At 52.7% G+C, this 27,766-nt stretch overlaps 1 protein-coding gene across 1 annotated transcript in view; it reads left to right on the top strand.

Moving 5' to 3' along the window:
• LOC100087280 (deleted in malignant brain tumors 1 protein-like) overlaps positions 1 to 27,766 on the top strand; it is a 72,072-nt gene that overhangs the window by 17,401 nt on the left and 26,905 nt on the right. The window contains 15 exon segments of the mRNA XM_039914274.1: positions 2,729 to 3,011; positions 4,998 to 5,201; positions 7,763 to 7,861; positions 7,946 to 8,042; positions 8,493 to 8,531; positions 9,388 to 9,555; positions 11,656 to 11,726; positions 15,632 to 15,763; positions 18,505 to 18,825; positions 21,493 to 21,807; positions 22,224 to 22,538; positions 25,014 to 25,112; positions 25,204 to 25,518; positions 26,186 to 26,500; positions 27,684 to 27,725. Of these exon segments, the coding sequence (XP_039770208.1) occupies positions 2,729 to 3,011; positions 4,998 to 5,201; positions 7,763 to 7,861; positions 7,946 to 8,042; positions 8,493 to 8,531; positions 9,388 to 9,555; positions 11,656 to 11,726; positions 15,632 to 15,763; positions 18,505 to 18,825; positions 21,493 to 21,807; positions 22,224 to 22,538; positions 25,014 to 25,112; positions 25,204 to 25,518; positions 26,186 to 26,500; positions 27,684 to 27,725 (2,815 nt within the window).

The raw sequence follows: 27,766 nt of genomic DNA, 5'->3' as shown, positions 1-27,766 counted from the left end.
CCTTGACGTTCCCACCAGGGAGACCCAGGACAAGCCTGGAACCTTTGTTTCCTTAGAGACTTTTGTCTGCAGTCAGATTCTGATGGGCTCCCTGTGCTTCCATGGCCCTGCCTAGGGTCGAGCTGGTCCAGCCCACTCGATGGCCCCTCTGGCCCAGCTCAATGCTGTTTTAGACACTCACCAGGGATAGATTAGGAAGGTGAAGGTGAGAGTCTGTGGTCCCTGTCGGACTCTGACTAGTCCCTGGGGCACTGGAGATGTGAGCCCAGCCCCCTCTAGCTACAGGCATAGCTGGTCCAGTTGTGGGTCTGGAACAGCCCCAAACCTCCCTGTGAATGTGGAGATGTCACAGCTGCTCCAGCAGATCACAATCGGACCCACGGGGATGCGAGAAGCTTCTCGCTAGGGGCAAAAGCTCGCGTCTCTCACCAGAGAGGAAGGAACAGCGGGGCTACATCCAGTTTATTTCACTCTAACTGTGCCATCTTCCCCCCAGATTCAAAGACTTGAACTGCCTTAATGAACTTATAGAGCCAGAGCGTCCAGATATTCTTCACCTTAACGATGCACACTAGCAGTTACACACACATGCCCACAAATACAAACACTTTCACACACAAGCCCACAGATTTACAATACAGTCACATCATGAGAACAGCAGATAGAGCCCATGAGGGCCCGACCAATCACAGAGAAGATAAGTCACCCAGGAATGAAGGGGCAAAGGGAGACCCAAGGTTGGGAGCTGGGGGCAGTGAGAGCATCTGGGGGCCTGGGCTGAGGGAGACCTGACTTGGAGGATTTCAGAGAAAGTATGGGAGTTTGGGGGAATGGATGAGGGGTGGTGAAGGTTGGGGGGGGTGTCCATTTGGGCGTGCCACGGGTGTGAATAAGGCCAGTTCCTGGGGGTTAGAGACAGTCATTAGTCAGGCCATGGGTTGGGAGGGATGGGCTGGGTGGCAGACCCCAAGGGGGGAGATGCAGTAACAACCCCCTATCCCGAGAGGTCCCGGTGGCAAGGGGGTTGTGAGCTGTCACATAGCCTCTTTGCTAATATATGGCGAATACTGGGGGGTTCAAGATCCAACTGGCCCTGGGAGCTGTGCTCAGGGCAGATGGAAGTTCTGATAACATCTGAAAAGGTAAAGGGGGCTCCTATTGGCTCCTACCCATGGGCACCATGCAGGGGGTGGCTGGGTCTATAAATTTCCCTCCCATTTCCTGACTCCCACTCTCAAATGCTTTGCGACTCCACCGAGTGGACACTGACAAGATGGGTGGAGATTCTGGGGTTGGAATGCCCGTGGGGGGACAACCCTCTGCTCAGGGTCTCAATGTCCTGGTCCTCAGTGCCCTGCTGGTTGTCCCAGGTAAGTCTCTGTCCCCATGGTCTGGACATATGGCTAGGTAGGCAGGGGGAGCGCACAAACCAGTGATGAAAACAGTTTTGCCAAAGCTCAGCCTGGAGTTGTGGCCAGAGGGGAGAGAGGCATCACAGTATCAGGGGACTCCAGTAAGGAGGTAGAGGTTTAGGAGGCTGAGGCCCTGCTGATGGAGAAATGTCCTCATTGTCCTAATCCAGTCAATCAATTGTATTTACTGAGTGCCTATTAAGGGAGAGTGCAACAGAAATTAATAAACATGAATGCTGCCTGTAAGGAGCTCACAATTTTGTGAGGGAAACAGGAACTTAAATAAGTTACAGATAGGAAAGATAATAAAATTATATAAATATGGACTAGGAACAACATGTACTTGGACATACTTGGGGATTTTGAGTTCTTAAGTACTGGATGCCAGAGAAGGATGGGAATGGCAATTGGGAAATACAAATTGGAGAGATGAGAAATTAATTAGTGAAGAAAGCCTCTTGGAAGATGTGTAATTTCAGAAGGACTTTGAGGATGGGGAAAGCAGTGGCCTGCTGGATGTGAAGGGGTAGAGAGTTTCCAGGAAGGGAAGAGAGCATGAAAAGGGTTTCTAGAAAGGAGGTAATGAAAGTAGGTGGACTTGAGAAGAACAAAGAGTGTAAGGTGGGGTTTTGTGCGATAGAAGCAAGGATTGGTACCAGAGGAAGAACTGGTTGACTTAAAGCTGATGGTGAGGAGTTTCTGCTTGTTATTGGGAGGGATGGGTAACAATAGGAGGTTTTTGAGGAGCAAGGGACACATGCATAAAGTGAAGTTTAAAGCAAAAGATCGGGCAGCAGAGCCAAGTATGAAGAAGGAGAGATAGAGGCAGGTCAGTGAGGAGGTGGAAGCAGGAGTCAAGGTGGAGGCAGTGTAGTGACTGTGTGGAGAGGATGGAACAGATTCTGGAAATGTTGTGGAGGAAGAACTAATTCCTGATGCTGTCCCTTTCCCTGTTACAGTTCATTCCCCCTCTCCATCCCCTGAGCCTGCCATTGCCCTACTTCCCTTCTTCCCCACTCCTCCAGTGCAACCTCCATGACCAAAAGTCCCCGTCCCGGGCTCGCCACACACCCAATCAGAACCTGGTTCTTTTCTCGGATCCCAGCCTGGACCAACTGGGGCAGTCCCCTCTGGGAGTGGACACTGGACCACCCTGCTTTGGCCCAAGGTCCCTAATCCATCAGACAGGCCTCTGGGAGACCTAGACACAAGGCCAGGAACTGGGCTGCCTCCCACATAGCCCACAGTGGAGGGGTATATGGAGAGCAGGGTCGGGTCTCCCCTGTGACTGAGTGAGGGGGTGGTCTGTTTTACAGGACCTGTGTGAGGGGCATGTGGAGGTGAAACATAGACAGTGGGGGACAGTGTCCGATGATGACTGGGACATGGACGATGCGGCCATGGTGTGCAGGCAGCTGGGGTGCAGGACGGCAGTCAGTGCCCCTGGTCTGGCCCACTACGGCCTGGGATCTGAGCATGTTTGGCTGTACAGTCTGTCCTGTGGGGGAACAGAGGCAGCTCTCTGGGACTGCAGACACCATGGATGGAAACAGGTTTATGACTGTGAACATGATGAGGACACCGGAGTGCAGGGCTCTGGTTAGGCCTGCCGGAAGCCCCCGAGGGAGCCCCACCCTGAAGAATGACCAGCAGAGACAACTAAACACCCTGGCCTAGTCTTCCCAGCACTCAGGGTCCACCATCAGAACAGGCCACTAGGACCCGGTGGGCGCTGGATGGGTGAGTGTCTGGGAACGTGACCATGTCTAGCCCCATCCTGTCCTCAGGCTATGGGGTTCTGCTCTAGAGTAACTTCCAACTCTCCATGGTGTATTCAGTCAATCAATCATTTGTATTTATTGAGTGCCTACTGTGTGCAGAGCCCTGTACTAAGCTTATAGGAGAGTCTAATGTAACAGAGTTGGTAGGCACGTTCCTTGCCTGTAGGGAGATTGTAATTTAGAGGAAATGGGATGAAAAGCATCTGGGATTTTACAGGGGACACAGACTGAAGGTGCAGGCTTCAGAGAGCAGACAGAGCAGAAAGCCACCATTTGGGGTCTTTTCATTCTAGATGGAGGCTGTTTGTTCTTTCTAGGGCTCTGGGATGAGCGAGGCTGGGAGTCCCCCAGCTTGTAACAGCCATGGGGTCCTCTCCCCACACCTGCAAAGATGGGGCCCCTCTGTGCTCCAGCCCTCGGCCCCAGCTCCCTTTCCCTTTGACCAAAGGGGGCTCCTGAGAGTGAATGGGGCACCCTCTCCTTCCGCCTCGGGGTCAAAATACCGCTGCTCTTGAGGGGGATAAGGGTGGCTGATGAAGGCTAGTCTGGAGTGGCAGGGAGCAGCCCGGGTGGGGTCCTCTATTGTGGATGCTGAGACTCCAGCAGGAAGGGGAAATGTCCCATCAGCACAGGACCACCCCGTTCCATGTTTCTGAATGGTTCATTCCACAGTGGTCTTCTGGTCAGGGTCCTGGTGGATCTGGGTGCCCTGGGCTTCCTTGGGAGCTGACCCAGGGACAGGGAGGAGCCCAGGAGGTCTGCTGTGGCCTGCAGCCATCCCTGGGGTTTCCTTCAGTCTGGAATGATGTCAGGGTGGGGAAGCCCCTGGGAGTCTGGGTGGAAGTGAGGGTAGGGGTAGGGGAAGCACAGGGGCCCATACAACTCCCAACAACTCTGCTTCCCCCTGGGCCCCAGGCCTCAGCCACAGCTTAGTTTTGTGGCAGCTTCCTGAGACACAAACCCCCTACCGGGCCCAGGTCCCTGCAGCTCAGATCCTCCTTGAGATGGGTGGAAGAGCCCTCTGAGGGATCAGAAAAACCAATGGGGAATCCCAGAGAGACAAGTCTTAGTTTGGCTGGCCCGTGGGAAAATCTGGCCCAGCTCCAAGGATTCTGGGATTCCCTGAGGTCCACAGTGAGATGGGCGGTGGCACCGTCGTGACCGCTGATGGGTCTTAGGGCCGGGAATTCTGGCCAGGAGGCAGGGAGCAAGCCTGGAGGGACGGTGGGGGTCACTGGGAAGGTAGGGAGCAGCCCAGATAGGATCCTCTACTGTGAATGCTGAGACTCCAGCAGGAAGGGGAAGTGTCCCATCAGCACAGGACCACCACTATCAAGCGCTTAGTACAGTGCTCTGCACATAGTAAGCGCTCAATAAATACTATTGAATGAATGGTTCATTCCACATTGGTCTCCTCCTGCCCCAGTCCCTAGTCCCCTGCTATGCATTCAGGTAAGTGTGGGAACCAGGAAAGAGAAAGGAAATGAAAGAACTCAGATTTGTGGGTGTCTCTGGGGGAGGATGTTGGCAGGCTCTCCTGGCCCTTAGTATGCTCTCACCGGCCAGGGGATTTCCAGTAAATAGCAAGAAATTTCCTCTGAATGCAGGAATATAGTGTGAGTGATCAGGCTGTGAATTAGAGAACAGATCCCAGAGGGAGGGAGTCGAGGCTCCATTCTGGAAAACTTCAAATTAAGAACAGATGCAGGCCTGGCTGGCCTAGATGGCTTTTAGTGACCCTTCTCGAGGCAGGGGCCAGACTGGAGGAAGGTCTTTCATGGCGGGGGTCCTTTCTGTTTCCCAGGAGACAGGCTGCCCCGGCTGGTCTTGGGGCCCCGGCTGTGCGCAGGAACAGTGGAGGTGACCCATGGTGACACATGGGGCTCAGTCTGTGACTACCACTTTTACAGCTCAGGGTCGGAGACCAGTTTAAGGAACTGTCCTGTGACCGTCTTGGGGGGGGCGCCTCCCTGTTCCCATGGAAACGAAGCCATGGTGATCTGCTCAGGTAAGGAGGGGGCAGGGATCTTCACCATATTCTCCCAAGTGCTTAATTCATATCATTGATTGATTGATTGGGAGGGGGAGCTGACAGGGAATGGTTCATGTTAGTGGGACAAGCTGCTGGGAAGGTTGAAGGGGAAGGGGCTGGTTTGGCTTAGGTTTTGAGAATGAAGTCTTTGCCTGCTCTTTGCCCGAACAGAAGGATCACAGCTTATGGTCATAATTCACTCTTTATCCCAGTTCCATTCACACCTTGTCTGCTGTCTCTTTGCAATTAGTCAATCAATTGATGGTATTTTTTTCATGTTGTTAAGCACTTATCATGTTCCAGGCACTGTACTAAATCCTAGGGTAGGTACAAGATGATCAAGTTGGACCCAGTCCATGTCCCACATGAGGTTCACAGTCTTAATATCCATTTTATAGAGGAGATAACTGAGGCACAGAGAAGTGAAGTGACTCACCTAAGGTCATACAGCACTCAAGTGGCATGGCCGTGATTAGAACACAAGTTTTTCTGAATCTCAGGCCTGTGCTCTATCCTTTAGTCACACTGCTTATAGAGCACTTACTAAGTGCTGAACATTGTACTAGCATTTGGTAGAGTACAAAACAACAGCAGATATGCTTACTGTCCACAATAAGCTTACAATTTAGAGGGGGAGACAGACATTAATATAAATAATTTGTAATACTTCATCCCCTCCATTGTCTCTGACCCCCTAATGTCTCCAACACCCCCTGCTGTCTCCACCCCCTCTGTTGTCTCCACCTTTTCCACAATGGCTCACTCACATTCTGTCCATTTCCCCACCACCCTTCAGGCACTACCCTGCTTGTCCACCAGCCTGTGGGACAGACCTCCACCCGTCGCCCCCCATAGCTTGTATCTATCTCAGTGCTTAGACCAGTGCTTGATACATAGTAAGTGCTTAACAAACACCATTATCATTGGGATAATCAGAGCACTGTCCTAAATTTGGGAGAGTCCAATATAATAATAATAATAATAATAATAATGTTGGTATTTGTTAAGCGCTTACTATGTGCCGAGCACCGTTCTAAGCGCTGGGGTAGACATAGGGGAATCAGGTTGTCCCACGTGGGGCTCACAGTCTTAATCCCCATTTTACAGATGAGGGAACTGAGGCACAGAGAAGTTAAGTGACTTGCCCAGAGTCACACAGCCGACAAGTGGCAGAGCTGGGATTCGAACTCATGAGCCCTGACTCCAAAGCCCGTGCTCTTTCCACTGAGCCACGCTGCTTCTCCAACAGAGTTGGCAGACACAACCCCTAACTAGGACCCTGAGGTGTTGCTTGGGGTAGGGGAGATTCATTCATTCAATAGTATTTATTGAGCGCTTACTATGTGCAGAGCACTGTACTAAGCGCTTGGAATGAACAAGTCAGCAACGGATAGAGACAGTCCCTGCCGTTTGACGGGTTTACAGTCTAATCGGGGGAGATGTCAAACATTAAATTAAATTTAAAAGATAGGGGAAATGGTAGCGTATAAAGATATGTAAATAAGTGCTTTGGGGATAGGTGTGGGGTGAATATAAACATTCTTAGGGAATAAAGACCTTAAGAGCATAGGCAATGCAGAAGGGAGGGCAAATAGGGTGGGGCAATGAGACGTTAGCCAGGGAAGGCCTCTTGGAAGATGTAAAAGAATCAATCAATGAGTGGTAGTTATTCAGCACTTAGCTGGGTTTAAGGCACTGTATTAAGTGCTGGGATAGAACAATATAATAGAGCTGATAGACACCATCCTCAAGACTGTGAGGTCTCTGTGGGCAGGGACGGTGTCTACCACCTCTGTTGCACTTTCCCAAGAATTTAGTAGAGTGTTCTGCACACAGTAAGCGCTCAGTAAATACCACTGATTGATCCCTTCCACAAGGTGCTTACAGTCTAGAGGGAGAGAAAGACATTAAAAAGAATAACAACAGATAGGGGGAAAGGCAAAGTAGAAGGATATGTACATAAGTGCTGTGGAGCTGGGGATGGGTCGAATTTCAAGTACATAGGTGATGGAAGAGGGAGGATGAAGAGGAGAGATGAGGTCTTTGTCAGGGAAGGCCTCTAGAGGAAATGTGATTTTATAGGCCTTTAAAAGGTAGGAAGAGTGGTGGTCTGCCAGTTATGAAGCAGGAGGGAGTTCAATGCCAGGGGCAGGATGTGGGCAAGGGATCTGTAGCGAGATAGAAGGGATCGAGGTACAGTGAGTAAGTTGGGTTAGAGGAGCAAAGTTTGCGGGCAGGTTGTAGGAAATCAGAGAGGTATGGTAGGCGGGGGAAAGGTGACTGAGTGCTTTAAAGCCGATGATAAGGCATTTCTGTTGGATGCGGGGGTGAGTGGGCAACCACTGGAGGTTCTTGAGAAGTGCAGAGATGTAGATTACACTTAGACGTAGACTACATGTGTTTTTAGAAAATGATCTGGACAGCAGAATGAAGTAAGTTTGGGGTGGGGAGAGACAGGAAGCAAGGTTTACCTAGGGCCCGTCCCCATCTCTGGCCACCCCCTCCTTTCCCGGGGCTGATGATCGCAATGTCCGCAGGAAAGGGGACCCTCCCGTCGTCGCCCCTGCAGTGCAACGTGTCCACGTGGGAGCCGGCCGGGCCCGGGGGCCCGCAGGGGGGCGCTGCAGAGTGCACAGGTGAGAGCCCCGCCCGCCCCGCCCCGCCCTGTTCCCCTCCCCCCCCGCCCTGGGCATGCGCACTGACGGGACCTCATCCCGCAGGGGCTCCACAGCTCCGCCTGGCGGATGGAGGCAGGCCCTGCGCCGGCCGCGTGGGGATCTTCTACGGCGGGACGTGGGGCACCGTGTGCGACGACGGGTGGGACGCCAGCTGGGCTGTGGGGTCGCCGTGAACGCCCCCGGGGCCGCCCGCCTCGGGGCGGGGGTGGGACCCATCTGGCTGAATGAGGTGACGTGCAGGGGCCAAGAGGCCTCACTGTGGGACCGTCCCAGGAGACCAAGCGAGCACGGTGACTGTCAGCACAAGGAGGACGTGGCGGTGAAGTGCTCCGGTGAGGACTGGAAATGGGCAGAGAACCGGAGGTGGGGCCAAGGGAAGGGGGAATCGCATGACCCGTGTGTCTGGAGCCTGAGCAAAACCGAGCCCGGGTTTCCAGCATCAAAGTTTGGTGGGAGGAGGGAAGGGAACAAGGACTGTCCCGCTTATTTGAGCAAAGCATTTCTAGGAGGGCCTTCTTGGCCTTCAATGCCTTCCTGCCTCTGGCTCATATCCTGCCTCTGCTCAGGCCCTGCCCCCTATGTATTGCAGGTATAAGAAGGACCATGTCTACACTGCCACCTATCCCAGGTAACTGCCCCCCACTGCAGTTTAAGGAGGTTGAGGACTTCACCTTTTCCCACCCTCAACTGTGCTCACTGACGTAACAGTAACTGAGCAATCATAGGCACACACCATGACAGGTACTCGGGAACCCCGGGAAAAGGACAGGGAGAGGTGGGAGAGGAGGTGGGATTTTCCCTCTTAGATAGTTTGTTCCCAGGGAGACCTTGGGGTTCAGACAAACTCCAGCCTCTCCCCAGCCTCAGGCCTCTTCCTTGATTCACTGCAGGAGCCACAGAAACCAGAGACACAAAACTCTCTGCCCCAGGTAACTGTCCCCACCGCGGGCTAAGGTCCAGGGACTTCCTGTCCTGACATCAACTGTCCTAGTCACTGAGTCCTCCGGGGTCATATACTGTGCTTAGCGTTTGGGGTCTTGGGAGCTCTGCATTCTAATGGGGCCATTCCAGGTGGTGGTTGGCATTTGTGCCTCCGGCCTGTGTTGAGATCCGTCTGCCTACCTGAGCGCCAGAAGTCCCCTGAACTGTCTGCTGGCCTGGGCCCAGGGCTCTCGGTCTCCAGTGGAAGGTTAATCTTCCACTGCTGATCTTGTAGGAGAGGTGGGGGCAGATGCTGGGAGGATGAGGCTGATGTCTGACCCCCACATCTCAGCTCTGGGAGCCGGGTCATGGGATATGCAGGGTTGGGGGGAACAGATTCAAATGCTGTGAGAATTGGAGGAAGGGGAGATCACATAAACTGAGGGTTGTGGGGTTCCTCTCCACCGAAGGGTCATGGTCCCCAGGGCCCTGCAGAGATGAGGAAGGCACTGGGCTTGGAAGCCCTCACGGCCCCGTTGGGTGTCTCCACTGTCAAAATCAAGCTCCATGGTGGAGACCTTTCCCAGGATCCTGTGTGTCGTTTTGGGAGCCCTGCTATTCCTTGTCCTGGCCATCCTGGGGGCTCAGGTGCTGAAACGGAGAGCCCAGCGCCAAGTGGGGGTGCAAGCGGGCCTGGGGAGTGGCCCGAGAGGGGAAAAGAATGGGGAAAGGTAGGGCCCAATGGAGGGAAGAGTGGAGTGACCCAGCACTAGGAGGGGAAGAGGAGGATCCTGGTCAGGGTCACAGGACGCTGCCCAGACCCAGACAGAAGAGCAGCTGGAGGTACAGGGGCCAAGCTGGAGGACACCGGGCCCGCAGGGAGGGGAGGAGAGCTGGCCAAATGGAGGGTTTACAGTCACACCAAGTGCGATCTCTGAGTGGGAGAGTGGACCTGAGAGTTTGGAATTCTGAGTTTCTGAGCCGAGTCCTTCATCCTCAGCCTCCTCCAGACGCCGGGATCCTCTCTCTGAGGCCATGTTCCAGGAGCTCAAATATGAGCTGATGAGGGAGAAGGACAGGCTGAGCCTCTATGGGTTGTGTGTGTGTGTGTGTGCCCCCTACCTGACCCCCAACTCCCAGAACGGTGGGGGCGACCCCACCCACCCCCTGCAACTGCTCCTGCGCTCCTCTGAGGGGACAGGCCTGTTCAAAACAGGGCGCCCCCCTCCCCCACTGGGAGACTGACCCACTTCTGTAGCAAAGCATGTGTCTTGGGCTGTGGGGAAGGTTGGCTTAGTTGTCTGGGGGTCCCATCCCCACCCTCCCCCCAGCTCTACACCCAGCCACCCCCTGCCCCAATCCCTGTGTCCTTCCTGCCAGGAGGATGTCACCCCTGGCCCCATGACAAAACATCCCCCTGCCTTCCTGGGCCCCCGCCCACCTTCCCTCCTCCCTCCCCAGGCAGTGGCCAGTACATGGTGGCCCCGGGTGTGATGCTTTTAGCCTGATGACTCTCACCAGTCTCTTCCCCCTCCCTGCACTGTTGATCTCCCCTGGACAAATCCATCCCCCAGGACTCTGGTGATTCTTCATTGTCCCCAGGCAGAAATGGCTCCAGCTCTTACCTCCAGAGGGCTGGAGAGGCAGTGGGGAAGATTGGGGGTTTGGGGTGCCTGGGGGCAGGGGAGGCAGCAGGGAAGAGCCAGGATGCGGGGAGAGGGGTAGGAAAGATGATGGAGTTCTCCTTCCTGACCGTCACCAGGGCTGGTGACTATCTTTCCCCCTCAGGCCTCAGGTCCTGGGACTAGGTGGCTCAGCTGCCCAATTACACCGGGGACAGCAAAGAGGAGGACAGAGCCAGAGGTAATGGAGAGGGTCTCCCGGAGGGTCCCTTATCAGGCTGGATGGACGACCCAGCAGCCCTGGGAGTATCTCCAGGCAGCACAGATGAAGGTGGGAGGTGTCTCTGGGCTAACTGGTCCCACCCCTAGCTCCTGGTGGAAGGGTGGAATGGTGCCCAGGGAAGCGGATCTCCAGTTCTGGGAGACCAGAGACTAGTCCTAGATGCGGGAGTCCCAGGCCCAGCCCTGGAGTCAAGCCTATGGAGAGTGGCCATGTCCACAAACAGGCACAGACAGAGAGTGGTTGGTGGGTGGAGGTCTGAGGGCAAGCCAGTCAGAGGGCATCTTGGGTCAGGACCTGCTGACTGTCCTGTTGCTGCTCAGAGCAACGTTCCCACAGGAAGGAGGACTGTGAGTATGACAGTGTGGAAGACCCCTGGTGCAGTGACATCCCCCCTATATCAAGGGGCAACAGTGAGTCGTGGGGAGGGGGAGGGTCTCCTGGGTTACTGCTGACTCTGCCCCCTGGAAGGGGAGTGGCCCTGCCATCTCAAGGGGGGCTGTGTCCTGGGACTGGGGCTGGGATTAATCAAATCTCCCTTCCTGCTGTCGCCCTCAGGGCTCCTCCAGTCATCTCCCTGACCCCAGCCTCTCCCACGGTTCGGGGAGGTGCCGCAGCTCGGTGGGTCCCTATAGGGCAGGGCCTGTCCCAGCCCCCAGACACAGACCTCATCCCGCTGGAGGAGCTAGCTGATGGCTACGATGACGCGACACCGGTGTTCCCGACCTCGTGCTGAGTGATGCCGGCTGCCTGGAAACCCCCGCCGGGCTGCCTGGAGGTGAGGTCCCCTTGTCAGCTGAGTGAGGGGAGGGCTGCCTGCCTATGACCCTGACAACTTGGCAGGGGGAGAGAGAACCTGTGCCTGGGGCTTGCAGGGAGAGCAGATGCTTGGTCTCAGCTCCGCCCCGGCTTCCTATTGCCGATTTCAGGTCAGACTTTGCCGCCCAAGGGGACACTGGGACGGGGACAGATGACCGGTCGCTGCCCCCCAAGGACCCGGGTAACGACAATGTGGAATTCTGTTTTCTCTGTGAGAGAGACTGAGCCCGGAGACCAGCTCCTGGAGCTCTGACCCTGCGGTTCTTCTGGGCTGGGGGACAGAGTAGACATTGCTCCATCACCAACTGCAAAATTCCACCTCCAGGGCAGGAACCCCGGCAGGATGGAGTTCCTTTTCCAGCTGGTCCTGGGGCTCTACCTTGCTTGGCACTGTGCAGACACCCCTAGCCTTTGGCATTGGCTGTTTCTTCCATTAAATATGTCTGTCCCAAGTATCTGTGTGGGTCAGCACTGTATTGAGGCCACATATGGCAGGGTGGGTTTGGACTGGGGTCTACCCGGGGGCTTGGATTTGGTGAAAAAGTTAGGTCTGAAGTTGGATAATAAGGATAATAATGTTGGTATTTGTTAAGCGCTTACTATGTGCAGAGCACTGTTCTAAGCGCTGGGGTAGATACAGGGTAATCAGGTTGTCCCACGTGAGGCTCACAGTCCCCATTTTCCAGATGAGATAACTGAGGCACAGAGAAGTTAAGGGACTTGCCCACAGTCACACAGCTGACAAGTGGCATCCGAACACATGACCTCTGACTCCCAAGCCCCGCCTCTTTCCACTGAGCCACGCTGCTTCTGTATTCATTCACTCCCTCTGACTTGCAGTATGTTCCGGGCCGATGGCTGAATGGAGGTTGTGGGGAGGGGCCAGGAAGCAAAATTCAAGTAACCTGCCACCCGTGTTGACACATGCCCCATATGTGTGCCCTGTTGATACCGGGAAGAGTGGTGTGTGAAGTTAATAGCGGCGTTGAAGGAGGATGAGAAACACGGGATGGCACTGGGCCAATGATAGTATTACAATTATCCTGTAATATCTAGAGTTCCTGATATAGCATTGTAGCAATAATACACGATGTGGCTTCCTCCGGGGAAAGCAGTGGTGCCTGGGGCGCCCTCTAGGGGTCGCGACGGTAATGTACTGCTGCGGCGGGGCATTGGCCCCCGAGTTTCCTGAGGATTTGGGTTCAGGCCAGTGTCCGTGCCTGCTTCGTCTCCTGTTTCCCCGGGTCTCGTGGGGCTGAAAGGGAGATTTTCAAAGCCACGGCTGGAGAGTGTTGGCCGAGTTTGTCCTGAGTGGGAGGGAGGGGAGAGAGGTGCCCTTTCTGGGCTCAAAGGACGCGCCCCACACCCCCAATCAATCAATCAACTCTCTCCCCCATCATTCCCAAACCCATCCATCATTCAATCATTTTTTGAGCACTTACTGTGTGCAGAGCAGTGCTCTAAGCATTTGGAAGAGTCCAATATAACAGTATAACAGAGTTGGTAGACCCATTCCCCGCGCACAATGAGCTTACAGTCTAAAGGGGAGACATTAATATTAATAATTAAGTTACAGATATGTACATAAGTGCTATGGGGTTGAGAGGGGGGTGAATAAAGGGAGCTATTCAAGTGCAAGGGTGACATAGAATGAAGTGGGAGAAGAAGGCTTAGTCAGGGAAGACCTCTTGGAGGAGATGCGCCATCAATAAGGTTGTGAGAGTGGGGAGAATAATTGTCTGTTGGGTATGAAGAGGAAAAGCATTCCAGGCCAGTGGCAGGGTGTGGGCAAGAGGTTGGTGGCAAGATAGAACAGATTGAAGTATGTGAGTAGGTTGACCTAAGAGGAGTGAAGAGTGTGGGCTGGTTTGTAGTAGGAGAGCAGCGAGGTAAGGTAGGAGGGGGCAAGGTGATTGAGTGCTTTTAAGCCATTGATAAGGAGTTTCTGTTTGATGTGGAGATGGATGGGCAACCACGAGAAGTTCTGAGAAGTGCAGAAACATGGACTGAACTTTTTTGTAGAAAAGTGTTCCAAGCAGCAAAGTGAAGTATGGACTGGATTGGGGAGAGACAAGAAGCAATGAGGGCAGTAAGGAGGCTGATACTGTATCTGAGAAGCAGCATGGCCTAGTGGATACAGCATGGACCTGGGAGTCAGAAGGTCATAGGTTTTAATCCTGCTCCACACTTATCTGCTTTGTGACCTTGGGCAAGTCACTTAACTTCACTGTGCCTCAGTTCCCTCATCTGTAAAATGGAAATTAAGACTCTGAGCCCTATGAGGCACAGGGACTGTGTCCAACCCGATTATCTTGTATCTACCCCAGCACTTAGAACAGTACCTGGCACATACAAAGCTCTTGACAAAACCCCAAATTATTTTTATTACAGTAATCAAGGCAGGATAGGATAAATGCTTGGATTAACATGGTAGTAGTTTGGCTGGAGAGGAAAGAGTGGATTTTAGAGATATTGTGAAGGTCAAACCAACAGGATTAGTTACGGATTGAATATGTGGGTTGAGTGAGAGAGAGGAGTCAAGAGTAATGCCAAGGTTACAGGCTGGTGAGACAGGAAGGATGGTGGTTCTGTTTACAGTGACAGTATAATCATGGGGAGGACTGGGTTTGGGTGGGAAGATGAGTTCTGTTTGGGACATGTTAAGTCTGAGATGTTGGCAAGACAGCCAAGTAGAGATTCTGGAAGGCAGGTGGAAATGAGAGACTGCAGAGGGAGAGAGATCAGGGCTGGAGAAGGAGATTTGGGAATCATCTGCATAGAGGTAGTAATTGAAGAGAATGAGTTCTCTAAGGAGTGGGTGCAGATGGAGAATAGGAAACCCAGTACTGAAACTTGAGGGGCACCTATAGTGAAGGAGTGGAGGCAGAGGAGGAGTCCACAAAAGAGACCCAGAACAATTCTGGAACATTGTTTCCTGAGAGATCTGTGTCCATGGTCAGACTTGTGTGGACTTGCCTTGCTCCCACAACCGTGTGTGATGCTGGGCTGGACCAGGCTGCCCAGGGCCCCCCCACCTTCGTCCGCACCCAGCACCCATGTAGATGCCCATTTAGGATAGACAAGGAGGCTCAGGGCAAGAGTCCGAGGTCCCCACCAGGCCCCATCTTGTCCCCACAGCACCAACCCCCTCAGTTTCTGTGCACAGCCGGGCCAACTGCAAGGCTGGAACAGCTCCAAACCTCACTGCCAACGTGGAGGTGTCACAGCTGCTCCAGCAGATCGCAATCGGACCCGTGGGGACATGAGAAGCGTTTTCTCTCGGGGAGCACAAGTTTGTGTCTCTCACCAGAAAGGAAGGTGTAGCGGGGCTGCATCCAGCTTATCTCGTTCTGACTGCACCAACTTCCCCCCAATATTCAGAGGCTTGAGCGGCCTTAGTGAACTTGTAGAGCTGAAATATCCAAATATTCTTTACCTTAACAATCTACATAGCAGTTACAAATACATGCCCACAGATACACACACTTCACACAACTCCACAGATACACAGCATAGGCGTACCACAATAATCACGGTGAGAGCAAGCCAGGGGGCTGGCCAGTCATGAACGAGGAAAGAGGGAGACCCAAGTTGGGGAACAAAGGTGGGTGAGAGAGTGTGAATGCAGAGACTGAAGGGAGATTGTTGGGGGTTTGGGGGGAATGGATAAGAAGTGGCAAGGGTTGGAGGGAAGGTCCATTTGGGCATGGCTGAGGATGTGAACAAGACCGGTCCTTGGGGATCACAGTCACTGGATGGACTGCTGGGTGGGAGTTGAGGCTGGGCCGGGGCGTCAGATCCCACCGAGAGAGATACAGCAACAACCCCAAACACCAAGAGGCGGGTCACTAGTCCCCAGAGCGGGGGGCGCGTGCTGTCATACAGCCTCTTTGCTCATATATGGCAATCATTGCCGGATTCATGATCCGATTGGCCCTGGAAGCTGTGCACAAGGCAGATGGAAGCTCTGATAACATCTGAAAAGGTAAAAGGGGCTCCTATTGGATCCCACCCTGGGGTACAGTGGGGCGTGGAGGGGGGCTGGATCTATAAATTTCCCTCCCATTTCCTGTCTCCCACTTTCAGACACTGCATGGCCCCATGGTATGGACGCAGACGGGCTGGGTGGAGGTTGCGTGGTTGGAATGGCTGTCGGGGGACAACTCTCTGCTTGGGGCCTCAGTGTCCTGGTCTTCAGTGTCCTGCAGGTCGTCCCAGGTAAGTGTCCATCCATCCCCACTGTTTAGGCATAGGGTAGAACAGGCCAGGCGGACCAGGAAACCAGGCCAGATCTGAAGACAAAAGGTCCACATCTGGGTGGGTCAGGCGCTGCTCCAGCAGGAGTGCCTTGGTTTGGGGCAGAGGTGAGGATGTGTCTGACAAAAGGGCCTGAGCATGCTCAGGGACTCCAGTGCCCTTTATTGGGTGTTGAACCCAGGAGTGGTTGGACATCCTGGGGGAAGTGTGATGGGACTCAGCAGATTCCAGCAAGGGGGAAGGGAGCATTTGAGGCTAAGAGCCTGCTTACAGAGAAAGAATCCCCATTCTGTTGATCCAATCAGTCAATCAGTAGTACTTATTGAGGTCCTACTGTGTGCAGAGCACTGTACTGAGACCTCGGAAGGGGACAACAGAAATGAATATACATGAACCGTAAGCTCGTTATGGGAAGGGAATGTGTCTGTTAATTCTGCTGAATTGTTACTCTCCTAAGCACTTAGAATAGGGCTCTGCACATAGTATGTGCTCAATAAAGAGGATTTATTGATTGATCGAATCTTTCCCTTAAGGAGATCACAATCCAGTGCGAAAGACAGATACAGTAACTTACAGATAGGCTGAAGTAATAAGAGAATAAAGAGCTTACTTTAGACTGTAAGTGCACTGTGAGCAGGAAAATGTGTCTACCAACTCTGTTATATCATCATTTTGTACTCTTCTAAGTACTTAGTTCTGTGCTCTTCAGAGAGTAAGTGCTCAGTAAATACAGTTGATTGGTAAAGATATGGACTTAAGAGCAACAGAAGTTAGTTGGTAATTTAGTGGATTTTGAATAAGTACTAGGTGATGCAGAAGGGCTGGATTGGCAGTTGGGGAGTGTAAAGGGAAGAGATGAGAGAGATTAATTGAGGAAGGCCTCCGTCAATCAATCGTATTTATTGAGTGCTTACTGTGTGCACAGCACTGAACTAAGTTCTTGGGAGAGTAATAATAATAATAATAATTTTGGTATTTAAGTGTTAACTATGTGCCAAGCACTGTTCTAAGTGCTGGGTAGATACAAGGTAATTAGGTTGTCCCACGTGGGGCTCACAGTCTTAATTCCCATTTTACAGATGAGGTAACTGAGGCACAGAGAAGTTAAGTGACTTGCCCAAAGTCCACAGCTGATAAGTGGCGGGATTTGAACCCACGGCCTCTAACTCCCAAGACCATGCTCTTTCCACTGAGCCACACTGCTTCTCTATTACAATGTAACAGTGTAACAGACACATTCCTTGTCCACAGTGATCTTATGTTCTAAAGGAGGATGTGTAATTTCAGAAGTACTTTGAAGATGAGGAAAGAAGTGGTCTGCTGGATATGAAAAAGGAGGAAATTCCAGGTGAGGAGGAGACCATGAACAAGTGGTTGGAGGCAGGAGGCCCAGAGAGTAAGCTAATTTGGGAGGAACCAAGGGTGTGAACTGGGGTGTGGTGCAAGTGAAGGGAGGCAAGGTAGTAGGGAGAGATAATTAAACATCTTAAATCCCATGTTTAGTAGTTTCTGCTTGATGTGGAGAGGAATGAGCAACCCCAGAAGGTTTTTGAGGAGTGGGAATTGTGCTCAGAGAAGTGTTTAGAAAATGATCTGGGCAGTTGAGTGAACTATGGATCGGAGTGTGGAAAGATGAAGACAGAGAGGTCAGCAAGAAGGCTGAAGCAGGAGTAAGGCTGGGATAAGGGCTCAGATTAGGGTGGTGGCCATTTGTATAGAGAGGAAGGAGAATATTCTGGAAAAGTTGTGGAGGAAGGACCAATCCTAACTGCATCCTTTCCCCCCACAGCTGATCTCCACCCCCACCTTTTTTTAAATGGTACTTGTTAAGTGCTTACTGTGTGCTAAGCATTGTACTAAGCGCTGGGGTAGATACAAGGTAGGTTGGACACAGTCTATGTCCCACCTGAGTCTCACACTTTTAACCCCCATTTTGTAGACGAGGTAACTGAAGCGCAGAGAAGTGAAGTGACTTATTCAAGGTCATATAGCAGACAAGTGGTGGAGCCGGGTTTAGCTCACAAGTCCTTCTGACTCCCAGGCTTTGTTGTTGTTGATGATGATGATGGTATTTGTTAAGCGCTTACCATGTGCCAAGCACTTTTCTAAGCGCTGGGGTAGATACAAGGTAATCAGATTGTCCCACGTGGGGTTCACAGTCTTAATCCCTATTTTACAGATGAGATAACTGAGACCCAGAGAAGTTAAGTGACTTACCCGAACTCACACAACTGACAAGTGGTGGAGTGTGATTAGAACCCATGACCTCTGACTCCCAAACCCGTGCTCTACCCACTAAGTTATGCTGCTCTTCAATTTGTTCTGTCCTCTAGGCCATGTTGATTCTCACTACAACCCACCCAGCCTTTCCTTGATCCCCACCCTACTGGGTCCTCAATGACTGAAGAGTCCCTGCCCCAAACTCCCCCCTCATCCCTCATCTTGGTCCCCATCTCCAGTTAGCTTTCCCCATCCCAGTCAGAACGCTGGTTCTTTTCCCTGGCTCCAGTTCAGAGAGAGGGACCAGAGTACCTTGCAGAGGCCAAGGGTGCCCTGAACTAATTGATAAGCCCTGGGAGGACAGCTGGGAAGCAGAGGGTTAGGGAGGCAGGGGAGGCAGCTGCATCAAGCCCGAGATTTGCAAGTGTAGGGGAACAGTGTCTGGATCTCCCCTGTGACGGGCTGTGTGATTTTTGTTGCAGGGGCAGTGGCTGAGGAGCTGAGGCTGGCAAATGGAGAGAGCCCATGTGAGGGGCTTGTGGAGGTGAAACATAATGGAGAATGGGGGACAGTGTGTGATGATGGCTGGGGCCCAGAGGATGCGAACGTGGTGTGCAGGCAGCTGGGGTGTGGGACTGTGGTCAACAATCCTGGTGTGGCCCAGTATGGAAAGGCCTCTGGCCCCATTTGGCTGGATGAGGTGTCCTGCAAAGGAGGCGAAGAGGCTCTCTGGAACTGTGGACACAGTGAATGGGGACAGAATGATTGCCATCACAGTGAGGACGTTGTAATGCAGTGCTCAGGTAAGGCTGGACGTTCATCAGTTAGGAAGACAGTCATATTTATTGAGCGTTTACTGTGTGCAGAGCACTGTATTAAGCACTTGGGAGAGTACAGTATAACAGACACATTCACTGCCCACAACAAGCTTACAGTCTAGATGCGGAGACAGACATCAATATAAATAAATTAATTACAGATATTTACATAAGTGCTGGGGGCCAGGAGTGGGTATGAATAAAGGAAGCAAGCCAGGGCAATGCAGAAGGAAATTGAAGAAAAGGAAAAGGGAGTTAGTCAGGGAAGGCCTCTTGGAGGAGTTGTGCCTTCAATAAGGCTTTGAAGAGGGTCAGAGTAATTGTCAGATAGGGAGGGCATTCCGGGCCAGAGGCAGGATATGGGCAAGAGGTCAGCAGTGGGATAGGTGAGAATGAGGTACAGTGAGTAGGTTGGCATTCGAGGAGCAAAGTTTGTGACCTGGGTTGTAGTAAGAAAGTAGTGAGGTGAGGTGGCGGGAGGCAAGGTGACTGAGTGCTTTAAAGCCAATGGTGAGGAGTTTCTGTGTGTTACAGAGGTGGATGGGGAACCACGGCAGGTTCTTGAGGACTGGGGAATCCTGGCCTGAACAGTTTTGTAGAAAAATGATCTGGGCAGCTGAGTGAAGTATAGACTGGAGTGGGGAGAGACATGAAGCAGGGAAGTCAACAAAGGAGGCTGATACAGTAATCAAGGTGGAATAGGGTAAATGCTTGGATTAATGTGGTAGCAGTTTAGATGGAGAGTAAAGGCAAGATTTTAGCAATGTTGTGAAGGTCGAAATGACAGGATTTAGTGATGGATTGAATATGTGGGTTGAATGAGAGAGAGTAGTCAAGGAAGTATGCCAAGGTTATGGACTTGTGAGACAGAAAGAATGGTGGTACTGTCCACAGTGATGCTAAAGTCAGGAGGAGGACAGTGTTTGGGAGGAAAGATAAGGAGTTCTGTTTTGAACATGTTAAGTTGAGTTGAGAACAGGACTTCCAAGAATAGATGTCTTGAAGGCAGGAGGAAATGAGAGACTGGAGAGAGAGAGAGAGACAGATCAGGGCTGGAGATGTAGATTTGGGTATCATCTGCCTAGGGATAGCAGTTGAAGCCTGGGAGCAAATGAGTTCTCTAAGGGAATGAGTGTAGACAGAGAATAGAAGAGGACCTAGAACTGAACCTTGAGGGACACCCACAATTAGAGGGTGAGAGCCAGAGGAGGAGCCTGCAAAAGAGACTGAGATTAAGCAGCCAGAGAGATGGGAGGAGAACCAGGAGAGAACAGTGTCAGTGAAGTTCCAAGGTTGGATAATGTTTCCAGGAGAAGGGAGTGGTTGACGGTATCAAAGGCAGTTGAGAGGTTGAGGAGGAATAGGACAAAATCTACTCTGTCCCATCAGATTTGACAAGAAGGAAATCATTTGTGACTCTTAAGAGGGTGGTTTCTGTGGAGTGAAGGGGACAGAAGCCAGATTGGAGAGGATCAAGAAGAGAATTGGTGGAGAGAAATTTGAGACATTGGGTGTAGACAACTTGCTCAAGGAGTTTGGAGAGGAATGGTAGGAGGGAGATTGAGTGATAATTGCAGGGAACCGTGGGGGTCAAGGGAGGGTTTTTTTAGGATGGGGGAGACATGGGCATGTTTGAAAACCATGGGAAAGAAGCCATTGGAGAGCAAACAATTGAAGATGGCAGTTAGGGAAGGAGAAGGCAAGTGTTTTGATAAAAGGTGTGAAGGAATGGAGTCCGAAGTGCAGGCGAAGGTGGTGGATTTTGAGAGAAGGTAGCTCTCCTAAGGATACTACTGGGAAATATAGGAGAGTTGAGGGATTGGGAAGGGTTAGGTTGTCCCCTTGTATGGAACCCCATGCCTCATAACGACCCAGCAGAGACACATGGCCTCCCTGGCTGGGCCCTCCTGGGGCTTGGGGCCTCTGTTCAGGCCCAGGGGCTGGGTCTGAGTGGTGAAGATGGGCAGGGGTCTGAGATGGGAACCATGTCCATCCCCACCCTGCCCTCGGGCCATGGGATTCCACCACAGCAGAGCTGCCCATTCTCCTTGGTTAACACACAAGGTGAAAAGGGGCTGGAATTTTAAGGGGAACTTGTACTGTAAGGGAGCAGGCTTCTGAGAGCGAGTAGGCCAGAAAGCCAACATTTTGGGGTTTTCCAGCCTGGACCGAAGGCTGTTCTTGTCAGAATTCTGGGGCCCTCGCTCCCTTCAACCCAAGGATGGAGCACCTCTGGTCTCCAGCCCTCTGCCCCAGCTCCCTCTCCCCTTATCCACAAGGGACTTTTGAGAGAAGATGGAGCAGCTGTGTCTTCTGCCCTCTGTACAAAATATCCCTGCCCCGGGGTGGGTATAGAGAAGAAGCATGGCCTACTGGATAGAACAAGGGCCTGGGAGTCAGAAGGACCTGGCTTCTAATCCTGGCTCCCCCACTTGTTTGCTCTGTGACCTTGGGCAAGTCACTTCTATGTGCCTCACCTCTCACTGCTGTCATCATTCGATCAATCAATCAATTTTATTTATTGAGCACTTACTGTGTGCAGAACACTGTACTAAGCATTTGGGATAGTGCAGTACAAAACAGATGGTAAACATGTTCCCTGCCCTAAACAAGCTTACAATCTAGAGGGTCTGTGTCATTGCTGTTTCCCAGGACACATGCGTTCCCGGCTAGTTGGGGGTCCCCAGCTGTGTGCAGGAAGAGTGGAAGTGATACACGGAGATAAGTGGGGCTCGGTCTGTGACTCCCACTTCCCTCTGGAGGCCGCTGCTGTCCTGTGCCGGGAGCTGCAGTGCGGGGTGGCTGTCTCCGTTCTTGGGGGAGCCCACTTCGGAGAGGGCCAGGGGCCAGTTTGGAATGAAGACTTCCGGTGTGCAGGGCATGAGTCCCTCCTGCTTCACTGCCCCAGAGGGCCCCTTCCGGAGAGGATGTGCAACCACAGCAGGGACGTCGGAGTTGTCTGCTCAAGTGAGTTTCCAGATACGACATCACACTCGCACTTAGCTTGTGCTGGGCTGGGGCTGGACTCTCTACCCTGCCCCTCCTCTTCACCCTCTCTTCCCCCTCCCCAGGATGTACAGGGTCCGACCTGCCCCTTCTCCCTCTCCACACGGTATACAGGATCTCTGCATGGGTTGGACCCTCAGACCTTCCCCTCCTTCCCATCTTTTCCTCTCCTTTCCCAGGGTTCACTAGGTCCAGTCTGGGTTTGGACTTTTTATCCTCCTCTGACTCCCATCTCCCCTTCTCCAGGTTACAGAGGAATTAGGCTCACGTTATCCCTCCAATCTCCTCCTCCTCCCTATCTCCCCTACCCAGGGCAGAGAGTCTGGGGTGGAATTAGACCCTCTGACCTCCTCTGACTCCCATCTCCCCCTCCCTAGGTTACACAGGGTTCAGGCTGGAGAACGGTAACTCCCACTGTGAGGGTAGAGTGGAGCTCCAGGTGCTCAGGTCCTGGGGAAGCCTCTGTGCCTCCCACTGGGACCTGGCAGATGCCAACGTCCTGTGCCACCAGCTCGACTGTGGGGTTGCTCTGTCGACCCCCAGAGTGATGAAATTTGGGGAAGGAAATGGCCCCGTGTGGGGAGAAAAGTTTCACTGCTCAGGGTCGGAGACCAGTCTGAGGGATTGTCCTGTGACTGTCCTGGGGGCACCTCCCTGTTCTCATGGAAATGTGGCCACGGTGATCTGTTCAGGTAAAGAGGGGGAACACGGGCAGGGGTCCCGGCTATGGGGGAGGGGGAGCTGGTGGGGGATGGTTCTTGAGAAAGGGACAAGATGCTGGGAAGAGTGAAGGAGAGAGTTTTTTGTTTGTTTTTTAAATGGTATTTATTAAACATTATGTGCTAGGCACTATAATAAGCGCTGGGGTAAATACAAGTTAATCAGATTGTTCCACATGGGGCTCAGAGTCTTAATCCCTACTTTAGAGATGAGGTAACTGAAGCACAGAGAAGCTAAGTAATTCATCCAGTGTCACACAGCAGACAAGTAGTGGAGCTGGGATTAGAGCCCAGGTGGTTGGGTTGGGTTGAGGATTTGAGAATAAAGTCTGAGAGCCCAGGAGGGAGTCCTGGTCAGCACAGAACAGGGAGAACAATGGTCATGGCCAATCAACCAAACTCTCTTATATTGTACTTTCCCAATTGCGTGGTACATTGCCCTGCACACAGCACTCAGTAAATACCGTTGAGTGCTTACTGTGTGCAGAGTAGAGAAGCAGCGTGGCGCAGTGGAAAGAGCATGGGCTTTGGAGTCAGGGCTCATGAGTTCGAATCCCAGCTCTGCTACTTGTCAGCAATGTGACTGTGGGCAAGTCACTTAACTTCTCTGTGCCTCAGTTCCCTCATCTGTAAAATGGGGATTAAGACTGTGAGCCCCGCGTGGGCCAACCTGATTCCCCTGTGTTTACCCCAGCGCTTAGAACAGTGCTCTGCACATAGTAAGCGCTTAACAAATACCAACATTATTATTATTATTATTATTATTAAGCACTTGGGAGAATACAGTATAATAGAGTTGGTAGACATGTTTCCTGCCCACAAGGACCTTAAAGCCTAGAGGGGGAGACAGACATTTATATAAATGAATAAATTACAGATATATATAGATATAGATTTATATAAGTAGTGTGGAGCTGAGGGTGGGGTGAATAAAGGGCATAAATCTAAATGCAAGGGCAACACAGAATGGAGAGGGAGTAGGGGACATGAGGGCTTAGTCACTGAAGACCTCGGAGATGATGTGATTTTATTAACGTTTTGAAGGTGGTCCAGTGGATTTGAAGGGGGAGGAAGTTCCAGGCAAGTAGGAGGATGTGGGTGAGGGGTTGGTGGTGAGATAAACGAGGCCGAGGTATCGTGAATAGGTTGGCTTTAGAGGAGCTAAATTAGCACACTATGTTGCAGTAGGAAATCAGCGAGATAAGATAGGAGGTGTTGAGCTGATTGAGAGGTTTAAAATCTATGGTAAGGAGTTTGTTTGATGCGAGGTGGATGGGCTTACCTGAGGTTCTTGAGGAATGAGGAAATCTGGACTGAACATTTTGTAGAGAAATGATCAGGGCAACAGAGTGAAGTTTCACCACCCCTGCCCAGGGAACTAACTCCACCAGGGGAAGTAACCCCACCGGGCTGCCAGCCTGAGGGTCAGCCTGTCCTTCCTCAATCAGTCAATGGCATTTATTGAGCATTTACTCTGTGCCCTCCTCCCCGGGGGTCCCTGTAAGATGGTCACAACCTCCTTGGGCTTGCCCGAGGGCTCATCCCCATCTTTGAAAATCACTTATTCTATCCTGCCTTGATTACTGTCTCAGTCTCCTTGCTGACCTCCCAGCCAGTCTCTCCTGATGCCAGTCCATATTTCACTCTGCTGCCTGGATCATTTTTCCACAGAACATTCAGTCCATGTTACCCTAGTCCTCAAGAAACTTCAGTGGATGTCCATCCATCTCCACATCAAGCAAAAACTCCTCACCATTGGCTTCAAAGCACTCAATTATCTTGCCCCCTCCTACATCACCTCACTACTCTCCTACTATGTCCCAGCCCGCACATTTCACTTCTCTAATGCTAACCTTCTCAATGTGCCTTGAACTCACCTGTCTCAACACCAACCCCTGGCCCACATCCTGCCTCTGAACTGGAACACCCTCCCTTCTCAAATCTGACAATGACTCTTTGCCGCTTCAACCTTATTGAAAGCACATCTCCTCCAAGAGGTCTTCCATGACTAAGACCCCTTTTTCCTCTTTTCCCACTCCCTTCTGTATCACCCTGACTTGCTCCCTTTACTCATCCCTCCTTCCAGCGACCCCCCCCTCCGCCCCCCGCCGACTGTAAGTTCGTTGTGGGCAGGGAATATATCTGTTTATAGTTGTAGTTTAGTCTCCTAAGCAGTTAATACAATGCCCCGCATACAGTATGCACTCAATAAATACAATTGAATTAATGAATGAATATCCGTAATTTGTTTATATTAATGTCTGTCTTCCCCTGTAGACTGTAAGCTCCTTCTGGGCAGGAAATGTGTCTGTTTATTGTTATATCATCCTCGCCCAATCACTTAGTAGAGTGCTCTGCACACAGTAAGTACTCCATAAGTATGACTGAATGCATGAATGAATGCCCTCTCCCTCCCGTCCCCGGGGCTGATGACCGTGCTGTCCGCAGGAAACGGGACCCGTCCGTCGCCGTCCCCGCAGTGCAACGTGTCCACGTGGGAGCCGGCCGGGCCCGGGGGCCCACAGGGGGGCGCTGCAGAGTGCACAGGTGAGAGCCCCGCCCCCACCGCCCCGTCCTGTCCCCCCCTCGCCCCCCCCCCGCTCTGGGCATGCGCACTGACGGGGACCTCGTCCCGCAGGGGCTCCACAGCTCCGCCTGGCGGACGGCGGCGGGCGCTGCGCCGGCCGCGTGGAGATCTTCTACAACGGGACGTGGGGCACCGTGTGCGACGACGGGTGGGACGTGAGCGACGCCCAGGTGGTGTGCCGACAGCTGGGCTGCGGGGTCGCCGTGAGCGCCCCCGGGGCCGCCCATTTCGGGCCGGGGGCGGGGCCCGTCTGGCTGGACGAGCTGCGCTGCTCCGGGAACGAGGTGCACCTGGGGCGGTGCCCGTCGAAGGGCTGGGGCCGCCACGACTGCAGGCACAAGGAGGACGCGGGAGCGCTCTGCTCAGGTGAGACCCGAACCCGCAGCCCACCCGCGGGGGACCGGACAGGGCTGGGGCCGGGGCACCGTCTGCCTGACCTCCGGGGCTCAGGGATTCCCAGGGGGGTGGCCGTGGAGAGGCGGGTTTTCCTGCGAAGTCCTCGTTGTTCCCCGACACCTTCGCCCCCGGGAGCTGAAGAGGGACTGAGTTCTGAACCCTAGTACCCCGTTTCGAAGTGGGGAGAGGTTGATTATCTCATGGTTTTTCGGCCGATAACCTGTTCCTCCATCACCTCAACCCAAGGGAGGGGTGATGATTTGTAATGCACCATCCACACTCGCACTTCCCGGAGCAACTCCAGAATTGGGGAGAGTAGAGGACTGGGCTTCTGGCATCTGTAAAACCTTCTTGAAGGGAGCAGGGTTCAGGCTATATCCCTACACCGAAGGTTCCCTATCCCCCTGATCCTGAGTGACCAGACCTGAGCCAACAGCCAAGGGTGTTGGGAAAGAAGGGGCAGAGTTAGGAAGAGACATAGACTCCCAGGGATCGGATGGAAGCCTGGAACACTATGGTGCCATACACGGTCCCAGAGCAGAGTCAGGAAACTGTTTCCCAGTCCCCAGCAAAATCCAAATTGGGGCCATGACCCCCACCTCTGACCAGACTGTCTGTGCCTCGATCTCCTCTGCAGACTTCCTGGACCTCAGGCTGGTCGGTGACTCCTCCGACTGTGCTGGGCGGCTGGAGGTTTTCCACTGGGGGAAGTGGGGGAGTGTTTGCAGAACCTCCATGCTGGATGTCACCTTGGGCGTGATCTGCCGGCAGCTTGGCTGTGGCGACCATGGGACTCTAAAACCTCCTGGCACTTATGGGGTGGCATCTGGGCCCTGGTGGGTCAACCACATCAAATGCCGACCTAGTGACCTTTCCCTCTGGGAGTGCCCATCTGCCCCCTGGAACGAGATGTCCTGCTCCCAGAGAGAGGAAGCCCAGATCACATGTGCAGGTAGGTGATTTTCTGTCTTTCCTTGTCCTTCAGTGTGTCTGTAATCTCCATCTGTCTGTCCCAACCTTCTGTCCGCCCACCCATCCAACAATATGGCCCTTGTTTCCTGGCCGGAGGTGGGCCTCGAAGTGTCTGGAGCTTCAGAGGAGAGAGGCTCTACCTGGCCCTCAACTCAGAACTGTGAAGGGTGGGGGGAGTGGGTGGTCCCCCAGAGTTTCACCAGAGCCTGAGGGAAAAGGCAGCTGCGTGCTTGGCTGTGCCCGACCTCCCATCCAAGAGGCCAGACCGGGCACGTGCAGTAAAATGGTGATAAAGACCCAGCCCTCGGGGAGAATCTTCACCCAGGTTCAGTCACGCCAGGTGCTTATTCCCCGACCTCCAAGCCGTGGCATCCCCTGCCCAGCCCGCTTTTCCCACAGAGATCCATGAACTCTGTCTCCCCTGGCCTTGGGCATGGTAACCTTTGGTAATGAGAGGTGACCCCTAGGGCTGGAAATCCTGGATCTCCCCTGCCCCATTCCTCCAGGAGCGTCAGCTGGATCCCTCCTGGTGGTTGGTTTTTAGCTGGTCTATCGGTGGGGCCCGGCCCCACTGAGTATCCTCATGGGGGTGTCCAGGACATCCGGTTGGTCCTCTCCAACCCCAGGGTGGCCGTGGAACTGTCTGTGTCCTCTTCCCCAGGCCCACCCGAATTTAGAATTATTCAAGCCTCCTGGCTTTTCCCATTCATCCCAAACTGAAAGGGCTTTTTCAAGGGCAATGAATTTTTCATTGATAACAGTGGAGAAGTTTAACTTGTTAACTTTTCAAATATGTGGATTTTTAGCAGTAATAAAAAGTGTTTAAAAGCAGCTTAACCAATTTACTTTGTCCAGAAGTGTCAGTTACGAGCCCAGAGTTAGCACCTGATCAATTTTGATAAAGTCGATGAGAACTCTGGTACAGAAGGGGCTAAACCATTCCCGAGGGCTGTGGGTTGAATTCAGATAGTTAAGGCCCATCTCCATTTTGCCTAGGCCTTCCTGGCCTAATAATTCATCTGTGTTAGCTAATCAGTGAATAAAAAGTTGCAGAAATTTTTAGCCAGCTCCCCTCGACAGTTATAAGTGTCCGTCCCCAGCCCGAGGGCAGCTCTCCCAGGGCTGTCACTAGGCCCCAGTGTCTCCCCATTCTGTCTCCACAGGGCAGAAAGCAATCCAGTGTCCAGAATCTGTCCCGTGCTCTGGTAGGTCAACCTCTTCCCCTTCCCCTCGCGGGTCCCACAGT

Source organism: Ornithorhynchus anatinus, chromosome 16 (genome assembly GCF_004115215.2).
Source record: "Ornithorhynchus anatinus isolate Pmale09 chromosome 16, mOrnAna1.pri.v4, whole genome shotgun sequence".
NCBI classification, from domain to species: domain Eukaryota; kingdom Metazoa; phylum Chordata; class Mammalia; order Monotremata; family Ornithorhynchidae; genus Ornithorhynchus; species Ornithorhynchus anatinus.
Note: the sequence above shows the minus strand (reverse complement) of the source record. Positions and strands in the feature narration are given on the sequence as shown.